Source organism: Hibiscus syriacus, unplaced genomic scaffold (genome assembly GCF_006381635.1).
Source record: "Hibiscus syriacus cultivar Baekdansim isolate YM2019G1 unplaced genomic scaffold, ASM638163v2 tig00110616_pilon, whole genome shotgun sequence".
Lineage (NCBI taxonomy): Eukaryota > Viridiplantae > Streptophyta > Magnoliopsida > Malvales > Malvaceae > Hibiscus > Hibiscus syriacus.
The window spans coordinates 12,795-24,854 of NW_024062801.1; the positions used below are offsets into that span (position 1 = coordinate 12,795).

A 12,060-nucleotide genomic window follows, 5' to 3' on the forward strand; every position below is an offset into this window, starting at 1 on the left:
CACCTGCAAGAAAGAGAAGGGACAGCCACAGAGAGCAACGGAGAACAACAGAAAAACAGACCAAAACATAAACCAAGAAAGAAAGGAAAGCTTACCAAGGAAGCCACCGGTGATCGAAGACGCTACAGGCCGACCAAACTATTTGAAATACCCGAAGGTATTTCTTCAGATCTACTCCGATCGGGAGTTTTTTAGGGGAAACTAACGCCGGATTCGGCCTAATAGGGTTTAGGAGGTTATTTGGGGTATTTAGGAAAAATCCGGCCACCGCGTGTGGTGGCCGGCGGTGGAGACCGACACCGGAGTACGGTGTCCGGCGACTGCCGGAAACTCTCTCGGTTAGAGAGAGGCGAGAGAGTTTTATAAACTCTCTCGGTTAGAGAGAGACGAAGCAGAGAAGAAATGAGGGATGTTGGCCCTACGGGCCAGCCATTTGGTCTTATATACCCCTCCCAAACGACGCCGTTTTGGGTAGGGGTATATCTGTAATTTCGCGCATGGGTCAAACCTCTCGCGTAGTCATCCTAGATTTGTAAATTTCTATTTTTGTCACTAAAATCAATTCTTATACGTTTTAATTTCGTCTCGTAATTTTATTTTATTTCATTTTAGTCCTAGCCTGTATGTTTAAATATTTAGGATAAATAATATATTTAGTCCCTTAACTCTAATAAATAATATTTAATCCCTAGTTTATATTTTAATTTATTTTAATCTTATATTCGAATTTAGATAAGTTTATTTTAGTCACTAAATTATTAAATAAGAAAATAGCATTTAATCCCTGTAATTTTGAGTAATTATGAATTAGGTTTTTAATTTTACTATAATTTAGTCATTTATTTTAAATGTTTTCATTTATTTTATTGCTTTTAAATATATAGCTCCAATTGTATTTTTATTTTAATTTTATTTGTTTATATATTTTTATTATATAGTCATAAATATATATATAATAAATAAATATTTATTTCAAATAAATTATTTCAAAATTTATTTTTCAATATCGAAGAAAAGGACAGTCTTAATACAACTGGATGTCCTATTCTGGTATTTTAAAATTTAATAATTAATTTTTTAAAAATATTATTTAATTTAAATTAACATTTATCAATATCAAAGAAAAGAGCTGTCTTAAGGCACCTAGAAGTTCTTTTCTGATATTTTTAAATAAATAAATATTTTTATATAATTTTGAAAAAATAGAATTATAAATTAAATATATTTTTGAATTTTTAAAAAAAAATTTATAATAGGGACAATTTATAATTAAAAAGTACCAATTTTGGGCGTTGTAGGGGTGCTAATCCTTCCCTAAACGTAACCGACCACGAATCCCTTTTTATTAATAAAAAGAATGAATTTTTGGTTAAACGCAGATCAGTTTATCTTTTAACTGATGTTTTCTTAAAAACTCTTTTAAAAGATGATTTTTAGGTATTCGACCTACCTGACTCAAAAGGCCGATGGCGACTCCCAAATTATTTTAAAAACCATTTATTCACATTACTTTTCCCATAAAGTTAATATTTTCGTGCCCGGACGAAAACCTGTTACGACAAATACAATTCCCCATCCTCAAACACTTGTACTACTCTAAGCGAAAGCAAGCCAAGTAGGGTTTTGAGAATATCAAAATGGCTTCAAAAAGATCAGCTTCCGTGGCCCTCTTTTTGGCACTCAACATTCTCTTCTTTTCCCTTGGCAGTGCTTGCAACTCCTGCCCTTCCACCAATCCTAACCCTAACCCAAGGCCGAGGCCAAACCCCACTCCATCTGCGAGAGGCAAATGCCCCAGGGATGCCCTTAAATTAGGAGTCTGTGCCAATGTGCTTAACTTGGTCAATGTTGTAGTTGGTTCACCCCCGGTGAAGCCATGCTGCTCCCTTCTCCAAGGCCTGGCCGACCTCGAAGCTGCCGTTTGCCTCTGCACCGCACTCAGAGCTAACGTGTTGGGCCTGAACCTTAATATCCCAGTTTCCCTTAGCTTGCTTCTCAACGTTTGCGGAAGGAGTACCGACTTCGAATGCTAAATTGTCAGTTTTCAGTATCATCATCTTTGTCATGGTTTCCAGTATTTGTAGTAAATCAGTGTTTTCGTTTGTTGTTATAGTTTCCTAGTGGGAATTGATGCCGAATAAGTCTAATACTTTTCTTCAAGTGTTTTTCTTAGAGATTTATGTATCTCCGAGTTACATGAAAAGATTTGTATTAATTATATTCCTTGCTGTTTCTTTTTCCATTTATCAATAAGATCCCTAAAGCTAGTTATATATGGCCATGTATTTTATATTTTAGCAATGAACGGTCAACTTCACCTGAATTGGGAAGCTTAGGGTTTGTTAGCCTTCGGAATCAATGATTCAAACCCCTGAACTATTCTCGTGGTCTGAAATAATTGCAGTTTGTTCACTTCATTCGTACAAGGGATGAGCATGTGTTTTGATTATAATATAATTAAAATGTAAACACAAAATCTTCTTACAGCTTTCCCTTCGAAGTAGACATCTCCAACTCAACCTAAGCAATTGTGCTTAATTAACAATATAAAACAGAAAACAACTCTGATGCAACCGAATTTTGATTAGTTAACGTTGTACTTTGAATATTAACAAATCCCCGTTATTATTATCATAATTTAATTCTTCCAACTGTATACACTAAGTGAATGGCTCTTTAGTAATGCTAATAAACCCACGCATAAACGAATACAGGTTCAAACCCTATGTACTTATCATATATCTTTGCACTCCAATTCAATTAGGACGAGTATTCAATCAAGTTGACTTAGGGCGGAGAAAAATTAAGTTGTTCGATTTTATGATTATTATTTTATCAGTTAAATTTTATTTAATTTTTTAGGTTGATTTTATGAAATTCGAATCAAATTGAATATATTTATTTTAATTTTTTAAGTTGGTTTTCATATTTTTTTTACACGTGTAAACAAGATTTGTAATGCTATTTAATAAATCGCACATCATAGAAAATATATAATATATTTCTGTTATTATTTTCTTAAAGAGGAGAATTCGAGGGCAAAGTATGAATGAGAGTACAGAGGACTCAAAGAATTCATGGAAGAAATAACTTGCAACGAATTGCATACAAATGATCAAATTGAATAAAATATAAAGTTGAGGGATTTAATTAAAATAAATATAAATTTATTATCAAAAAGAGAAATTAGAGTTACATTTGTATTTTATTTTGGTTGAGCTACATGTGGTTCAAATTTGATAAAACAAATAGATTTAAAACAACTGAGGAATTGAACAAATAAAGAAATAAGTGATCAAATCGTATAATAATCAAATCACTTAACTAAATGCTAAAATAATACTATTTTATTTTTTAAATTATTCAAAATTTATATGTCTAAATTCAACTCAAACTCGAATTATACTCAATAACTCAAAATTAAATTTTTAATAGTCGAAGACTTAACAAAGCAAAGCCTTATAATCAAGAGACCATTTTGTATAATTTACCCTATTTCTTATTAGAGATTTGACTTCATTAATGATTAAATACAAAAGTAAACTTTTATTTACTCAATAATGAACTGTTATCATATCCAAACCACCTATTACTCATCTATATCATGATTAATTATTTTCCAGAAGTCTCTCTTCTCGTGATTGAATTTAAGAGTAAATAAAATTTGATTGCATTAAAAAAGTAGTTATTTTTTTATTTTGAATTATTGAGTATAATTCGAGTTTGAGTTGCATTCGGATATATAAATTTCGAATAATTTAAAAAATAAAATAATATGTTGGGATCAAATTTGAACTGATACTCTCAAATATTATTTAAAATTGAAACTGGATTTGAATAATTAATGGGGCTACTTCAATGGTAGCCCGTGACACATCAGTCGAATCCAGCTAGATAACTTTACTACAAGATTTCCGAACATGGCAAGCAACCTTGTTAATCATGCCATATGGAATCCATTTTGTCTGTGCTTGGCGCTTTGTAAATGGTAACTATCATCTTATTTCCAACACCGTTAGAACAGCCGAGATATTTATATGTTATATTGTAGGAGATGATAATAAACAATTATATAATTTATGTAAGTATGAATTTTTATTTGGGAGTCGGGATTAAAACTAAAATTTATGTGCTAAAATGATTAAATTAAATTATTCATAATTAATATTTAAAAAGGATTAATTTAATCTTGAAATTAAATTTATAAATAATCTCATGAGATTAGGAATTGTTAACTTCGATGGCAGGTTCTAATCTCGCCCGTGACACGCCAGTTGAGTCCAGCTAGATAGTTTCCATTGGCAACATGCCGAGATTTCCTCCTAAAAATGCCATTTTCCAACTAAGGTTTGCTTGCAGCAATTATCAACCACCTCATAATACTAAAGGAAACCATATACCAACAAACTCATGCTTTGCTTGCATCAATTATCAACCATTCCATATGCTTCAGATTCCATACCTTATTTTATAACAACAACACCAAATATACCAACAAAATCCTACAAGATGTACATCTTAACAATTTTTACGTGGGACGCTTTGTGGTTTATCTCTGTCCAAAAGTTATACAATTGTTCATGTAAAAACTTGGTATTTATTGTAAATAGAGTTTGTAGTTTTAATCGTATAAAACTACAAATTAATTTAATGAAATAATATTTTATCGTTTGAAATTATGAAGATAAATTATAAAGTCAAATATTATTGTCTTAATAAATAATTGCTTTGCTAAAAAAATTTAATAAATTTTTATCTCTTATTGGTTATATTTTCTTTCACAAATCTTAATAAATCTTTAGATGATAATGGCCGAAAGAATTGACAAACTGAGATTCAAATAGAATAATTTTTCTTTGAAAGATGAAAGGGGCTTCATTAAAAATTCATTCATAAATCGATTGAATCGGAACTCAATTAAAATAACGGAAGGAGAAAAGAATGTTTAAAATTATTATTAAATATAACAAAAAAAAATAGAAATATCTAACAACCAGTACAATGGAACCTGAAAATTATCGAAGGAACTAAATCCTGAGAGATTAATGATGTTGTTTTGAATCTGTAATCCACTTTGTCTTTGAGTTATAACTGTCTTCCTATTTTGGAAGAACGTGGAAAATGGGGATATTCATTTTAAGTAAATGTATAAACCAATTTAATAATACCATTATCTAACAAAAGGAACCTAACGAGGCTTTAAATATCTATATTTATTTTATAGATTTAGAATTTAGAATTTATTTTAGTATATTTTTTGTGTGTTGGTTATATTTTGATTCATTTTAATACCTTAATATAAAAATTTTATATTGTTAATATATATATATACCTTCAAAAATATTTTTCGACCCGCTATTGATCTCAGTAAATCTTTTAAAGGATAATGTCAAAAGATTGAAAAGATTTGACAAGCTAGCCTTGAAAGAGAGATTAATGATGTTTTGAATCTCTAATCCATTGTCTTTGCTTAGCGGTCTAAATTGGAACTATCCTCCGATTGTGGAAGAACGTGAAATAGTGGGGATATTTATTTTAGGTAAATGTATAAAGTAATTTAATAATATTATTATCTAAAAAAGGAGACCTAAGGAGGTTTTAAATATTTAGATTTAAGTTTACTATACGTAATTAACATTTGTAGACTCTATCCTTCATTTATTCTGGTTTAAGAATTATATTATTATGAGAGTATATAGTTTTAATTATGTAGCCCAGTTGGTAGAACACAAGGTTATTAACCTTGAGGTCGTGAGATTGAGTCTCATGGAGGGCATTTAATAATTCGGAGGTCTCCTATGGAAACTGCCATTACATATGGGAACAAGTGACACCCATTTATATAGCACGTAATACGTATTTAATATTTGTGGATTTTATTCTACATTTGTGAATATCGTAGTTTAAATTGATATTTGTGAAATTATTTATATTTTATTTTAATTCAAAAATTATAATTATAGAATGTGTATTGTTGTAACGCAGCTGTAATTATATTTAATAAACTTAAATATAGTAATCAGTTTGTTATTATTAGTTATAATAAGGAACCTGAACTTTTGAGTTGGTACACATCCACGAAGTGATCCTATAGGAGAGTAGGAACATGGCATTGTGCTATTTTCTACCTCAAGATCACAAGCATCCAAACTTCACCGGCCAGCCCAAATTGCCATAAGAAATCAAATTGATTAATTATTCTACAATTTGATCATTTAACCTAACATTAAAACGACGACGACCCTAAACCCTCTTGAAACAGTATAAAAAGCCCTCTTCCTTCACTCCAAAACCCACATCCTCAAACACTTGTACGTTTAACTCTAAGCTACGAAAGCAAACCAGCAGGGTTTTGAGAAGATCAGCATGGCATCAAAAAGATCAGCTTACATTGCCCTCTTTTTGGCACTCAACATCCTCTTCTTTTCCCTTGGCAATGCTTGCAACTCCTGCCCTTCCACCAACCCTAACCCGACCCCGACCCCCACTCCATCTGCACTAGGCAGATGCCCCAGAGATGCCCTTAAGTTAGGTGTGTGCGCGAATGTGCTTAACTTGATCAATGTCACCGTCGGTTCACCCCCGGTGCAGCCGTGTTGTGCCCTTCTCCAAGGCCTCGTTGACCTCGAAGCTGCCGTCTGCCTTTGCACCGCCATCAGAGCTAACATCCTAGGCATCAACCTTAATATCCCAATCTCCCTTAGCTTGCTTCTCAACGTTTGCTCAAGGAATGTTCCTACTGGCTTCCAATGCTAAATCCCCACTCTGTCACTATCTTCATCTTTGTCATGGTTTCCACTATGTTTTCGTTTGTAAGTTTGTTGTTTTCATTTCCGATTGATACTGAATAAGTCTAAATACTCTTCTTCAAGTTCTTTCCTTGGAGCTTTCTGAATCTCTAAGGGACATGAAAAGACTTGTATTTATCACCTTGTTTGCTTTACATTTGTGTTTTTATTATTCTCTAAACTTGTTGAATATTATATATTTGTTGTGTTTTCTTTACATTTCGTTAATTGCTAATAACCCTTAAGAGCTACTACGAGTGCTCAGCATCAAGCTTTGAACATCATCGGTCTCTTCGTCACTACTTTAGTGAGTGCATCTGCCGATTCGTTACACTGTCTTGGAGCAAACTTAACCTGTACTTGGCTAATCCGCTTCATGAGACCATCAATATTCATAAAAATACACCAAGGTCTAAGAATTTTGTTCGGAACCCGGTTTACAGCTCGAGTCCGACGTGTGATAATATTTCATTATTGAGTGGATAAATTTTGTTTTTATACTTTATTCATTAATGAGGTCAAATCTCTCACGAATTTAATTGTTTGACTGATATGTCACGTGCATTTATTTAGGGACGGGTATGGGGCAATTTTCCTCTACCCAAATCTAATTCAAGTATTACATTCCTCCATTTATTATATGAATTTCGATTCAATTTTTTGCATAAAAACTAATACATGATTTGATCCGACACATATATATAAATTATTTTTATTTATTAAATAAAATAGGGACCTAATAGAAAATATATATAGACATAAAGATGTTTTAGTAATTAATTTTAAATATATAAAGGTAAAATATATTTTTATTCTTGGATCGAATTAGATAATTATTTTTCACTCCAAATACAAATATAAATTCTCAATAAAATCGAACTAAAATCCATCAAACTTAAATCTAATAGACATCCCTACATTTATCTCCTTGATTTAAGGGTTTATATATGTTTTACTGTTAACGAGACTAAAATACGTGGATCAATAATTTTATACCTTAATTAACAATACATTAAATGTAGGCGTGTAAATTAATCAAGCTTAAATAAATAAAAATATGTTTGTGTTTGTTTGTTTATTTTTTAATGTGCTTATGTGCGGTTCGTGTTCCTTTAAATTTTCAATATTGTGTTTGTATTCATTTATTTACTTTTAACGGTATCCGTGTTGGTTTATTTATTGTTTGTGAACATATTCATTTGATGTTCGCAAACGTATTAATTTATATGTTCATGAATATGTTCCTTCAGATTTCATTATCATGTTCGTTTATCGTTTGTTTAGTTCATTTATATGTTCAAATTTTAGTTTTACCTTTTCATTTGCAAGCTAAAGAAAAATGGTAAAACTATACCGTTAGTGCTTAAACTCCTTAATATTCATAGTTTAAAATTCAACTTTTACCATATGTTTAAATTAGTCCATACCTTTATCAATATTTAAAATGAAGAAAAATTCTACAATCCTAGTCGAACGTGAATGAGTACAGTTAAAGATGAGCATCATTAAATTAATTTATAAAATGTTAAATTATAAAGTATTAAACGTATAATTATAAATTAGATAAAAATCTAAATGTAATTTAATTAAAATATAATATTTATAAAACATTAGTTTTTTATGGTAAACTATACCATTGACCGCCTAACTATTTACCCCTTTTACTTTAACCACCGATTTTTCAATTTTGTTAATCGGGTCATCTAACTATTTAAATCTTGTCAATCAAGTCACCTGCCGCTAAATATTAACGAAGGAGATGACGTGCTAGTTAATAAATTTTCTATAATTACACATTTAGTCTTCATTACTTACACATTCTATTAATTTGGTCCTAACTTTTAATTAATTCAATAAATTTAATCTTCATTCAGAGGATGAAATATGTCATTGTGTGATTGGATTTTCCCCCTAATATTTTTATTTAATTTAATAAATTTTTCATCAAATCAAATGGTGCCACGTGTCACTAACTAAATGAATAGAAAATAAATTAAATCAATAATTGTTGGTGGTGGTAGGGTTTGAACCCAAAATATGAAGAGAGGAAGCAAACACCCCAACCACTAGGATGCACCATTCAATGACAAACTTATCACGGCATAATATATAGTTAATAGCAATGAAAAAAGGGAAAATGTCCTAATAAGAACTCCAACATGAAATAATTTAATAATGCAATAATATGATATATATATATATATATACACAAATATTACAATTGATTAATATGTGAATATATTTTATTTATATTTTAAATTATTTCAATGAAAAAATAAAAATAATTTTAATATATTATAATTGAAATATAACGAAGAGCTTCGTTAACTTAGAATTTTCTTGATAGTTGAGGGCTTATCGTAATAAGCATTTTAACTTATATATTGGCTTGTTTATATCCCAGTTAGAGTAAATATTTCATCATTTATTCATTATATATTGAAGAAAAATTTAGGGGAAACTTGATTTTATTGAATTAGTCTATTTTAATATAGAGTTGTTAAAAACGATTAGAATTTGATCGACATTATAATATTTTAAAATATATGATACATTTCAGTTCAATAAAATTGTAATAATGAAGACAATTTATTAATTTAAAATATGTAAAATGATATATTTCAATTATAACATATTAAATTTTTTTATTTTAATTTTTGCATTTATTTAAACTATAAATAAATATATTTATTTATTAATCGATTATAATATTTTTATATTTTTTATATTTTCATACTATTCAATTATTTCATGTTTTAGTCCTTATAAGGTTATTTATTATCATTAATTATATTATAAATTATATAGATTATGTTCTATATACTTAACACATTTATTGGTCTAGCTTAGTGGTTAGGATACTTAGTTTTTAGCCTGCTTCCTAGGTTCAAATCCCACCAACAGCGGTTATTGATTTAATTTATTTTCCATTCATTTAATTGGTGACACATAGCACAATTTGATTGGATGAAAAATTATTAAATAAAAATAATAAAAACATCAAATCACACAGTGACACATGTCACAATAGGATTGAAGATTAAATTTATTGAATTAAATAAAAGTTAGGACCAAATTAATAGAGTGTGTAAATAATGAGGACTAAATAATTACACAAATTTTATTAACTGCCATGTCATCTCCTCTGTTAATATTTAATGGCATGTAGCTTGATTGACAAGATTCCAATAGTTAAGTGATCTGATTGACAATTTGAAAAATCGGTGGTTAAACTAAAAGGGGTAAATAGTTAAGTGGTCAATGGTATAGTTTACCCTAAAAACTAATATTTTATAAATATTGTATTTCAATTAAATTACATTTAGATTTTTAGCTAATTTATAATTATATGTTTAGTACTTTATAATTTAACATTTTATGAATTAATTTAATGGTGCCCATAATTAACGGTGCTCATTCGTGCTCGTCGACCGTGTCAACATCATCCTAAAATAAAAAAAAAGAAAAGGAAAAGGAGAACCGAGTAAACGAGCTTGTTCATAAATATAAATGTCACAACCCTAAATAAATAAAATAAATTAATTTAATAACATTAGGGACCAAATTGCAAAATTTTGAGAGTTGTAGTCCATTTTAGAAAGTTGTGGGAAGTTCAAGGACTTAACTTTAAAATTTTCCATTTTCTGTCAATAGTGAAAAAATATAAAAAATGGTTAGGTGTTGTAGGGTGACGAACCCATGTGAGGTTGCTCATGCCCTAGCCGTTTAGGCTAGGGTACTGTTTAGGATTTTTATAATTAAAATTTTATTTAAGGTCTTAAAATTGGTAATGCCCAAACCAAAAATTCTCAAATTAAAACCTCCAAATCCCTAAGTGTCGTCGACCCTTCCACCGTTGATTTCTCCATCGTCTGACTGTAGTTCCGCTAGCTACCACTTTCATTCGGCTCGTCGTCGACCGACAACAAAAACTCAAGCATCGTCACGCCGTGAAACGTTGCCTTTTGCTGCGAATCGACAATTTATAGTGCGACGAAAACCCCCAAATCGTGCCACCTTATTTCAATGATTGTCGCTGATCTAGGCATCAGCTCGCCACACCATTGCTATAGTCGAACTCACCATCATCGTGCGCACGAAACCCATGCAGTGGGATGCGCTGTCATCGCATCCCTCGCCGTTTGCCATTGGGGTAAGTTCCTGATTGATTTTCGATAACTTTGGCATATCTTGCTGTGAAATTGGACTAACTTTTGGCTAAATTCAAGTGTGTAGTTGATCGAAGAGAGTTTAGCTTTTCAAAATGGCCCCTGACGTCACCTCAAGCGTCACCACACGCCGATAGTGTGTGTGGGATTCATCCTTCGATCCATGAGCATTTTGAAATCGGTCCAGTCAAATCAAACCGGGTCGAGTTGAGTCAAATCGGATAGAGTCAACTCATTGACTTTGACTGACCGTTGATCTGACTGTTGACTTTGACCAAAGTTGACCGTTGACTTTGACTTTAAACAAAAAGTCAAATTTTCTAGAAAGTCATATTTTATGTTTTTCGATATCCTGAGTCCGAAGAAGTTCGTTTTGCCAAATTTGAACCCGAAAGCCTCTTAATTGACCGTTAAACCAGAGCATGCATATGTACTTAAGTATTTTATTTGCTAATAATTAAATTAAGGTTGGAGACTGATCAAATATTGTTATTTGAAGGTACACGAGACTCTCCCGATCGTTCGACAACTCGACCCAACTTCTCTCGATCTGTACGACCTCGTGAGCCAGTAACTCGTACGACCCGTGAACCCTATGAATACCTAGATTGAAATTTTACTTCGATATTAACTCATTTATTTATGAATTAGGTTCGAGCACTGTTGCAAAGCGTGATGAAGCAGGTGCTCAGTAGACTCCTTGACTGACTGCGATGTGTGTTCCTTATATGGTACATGACTGTTTTATTTTTCTTGAAATGTGTTTTTCCGTAATTATTGATTTATGGAATCTTTAAACAATAATGTTATGATTTGTTGGTTCTGATTTACTAGTTGATTATATGTGAACTATGATTGTTTAATATATGTTATCTGGTTACCTATTTCAATAGAGGATATGAATATATCGGTTTACGAATTATTGATCTCACTGTTTATTATGTGAATTGTTTGATTGATAATCTATCTTGGGTAGGATACTAGAGTATGGAGATTCAACTATGATCAAGCTGGTAATACCTTATGAACCTAAGGCGACCATTGGGTATGCTCTGAGGTCCTGAGATCTTTCTTGGTTAGGCTCTCAGGCCCCAAGGTGCTCC

At 31.0% G+C, this 12,060-nt stretch overlaps 2 protein-coding genes across 2 annotated transcripts; both read left to right on the forward strand.

Annotated features, from left to right (window-relative positions):
- The first annotated feature begins 1,576 nt into the window (after positions 1 to 1,576).
- On the forward strand, positions 1,577 to 2,048 carry LOC120135773 (14 kDa proline-rich protein DC2.15-like). Its single transcript, XM_039151979.1, has one exon. It carries the CDS (start codon positions 1,638 to 1,640, stop codon positions 2,031 to 2,033), a length of 396 nt encoding a protein of 131 aa, XP_039007910.1. The 5' UTR covers positions 1,577 to 1,637; the 3' UTR covers positions 2,034 to 2,048.
- Positions 2,049 to 6,286: 4,238 nt separating this feature from the next.
- LOC120135775 (14 kDa proline-rich protein DC2.15-like) lies at positions 6,287 to 6,929 on the forward strand. Its single transcript, XM_039151980.1, has one exon. The coding sequence runs from the start codon at positions 6,367 to 6,369 to the stop codon at positions 6,754 to 6,756; it is 390 nt and encodes a 129-aa protein (XP_039007911.1). The 5' UTR covers positions 6,287 to 6,366; the 3' UTR covers positions 6,757 to 6,929.
- The last annotated feature ends 5,131 nt before the right edge of the window (positions 6,930 to 12,060 follow it).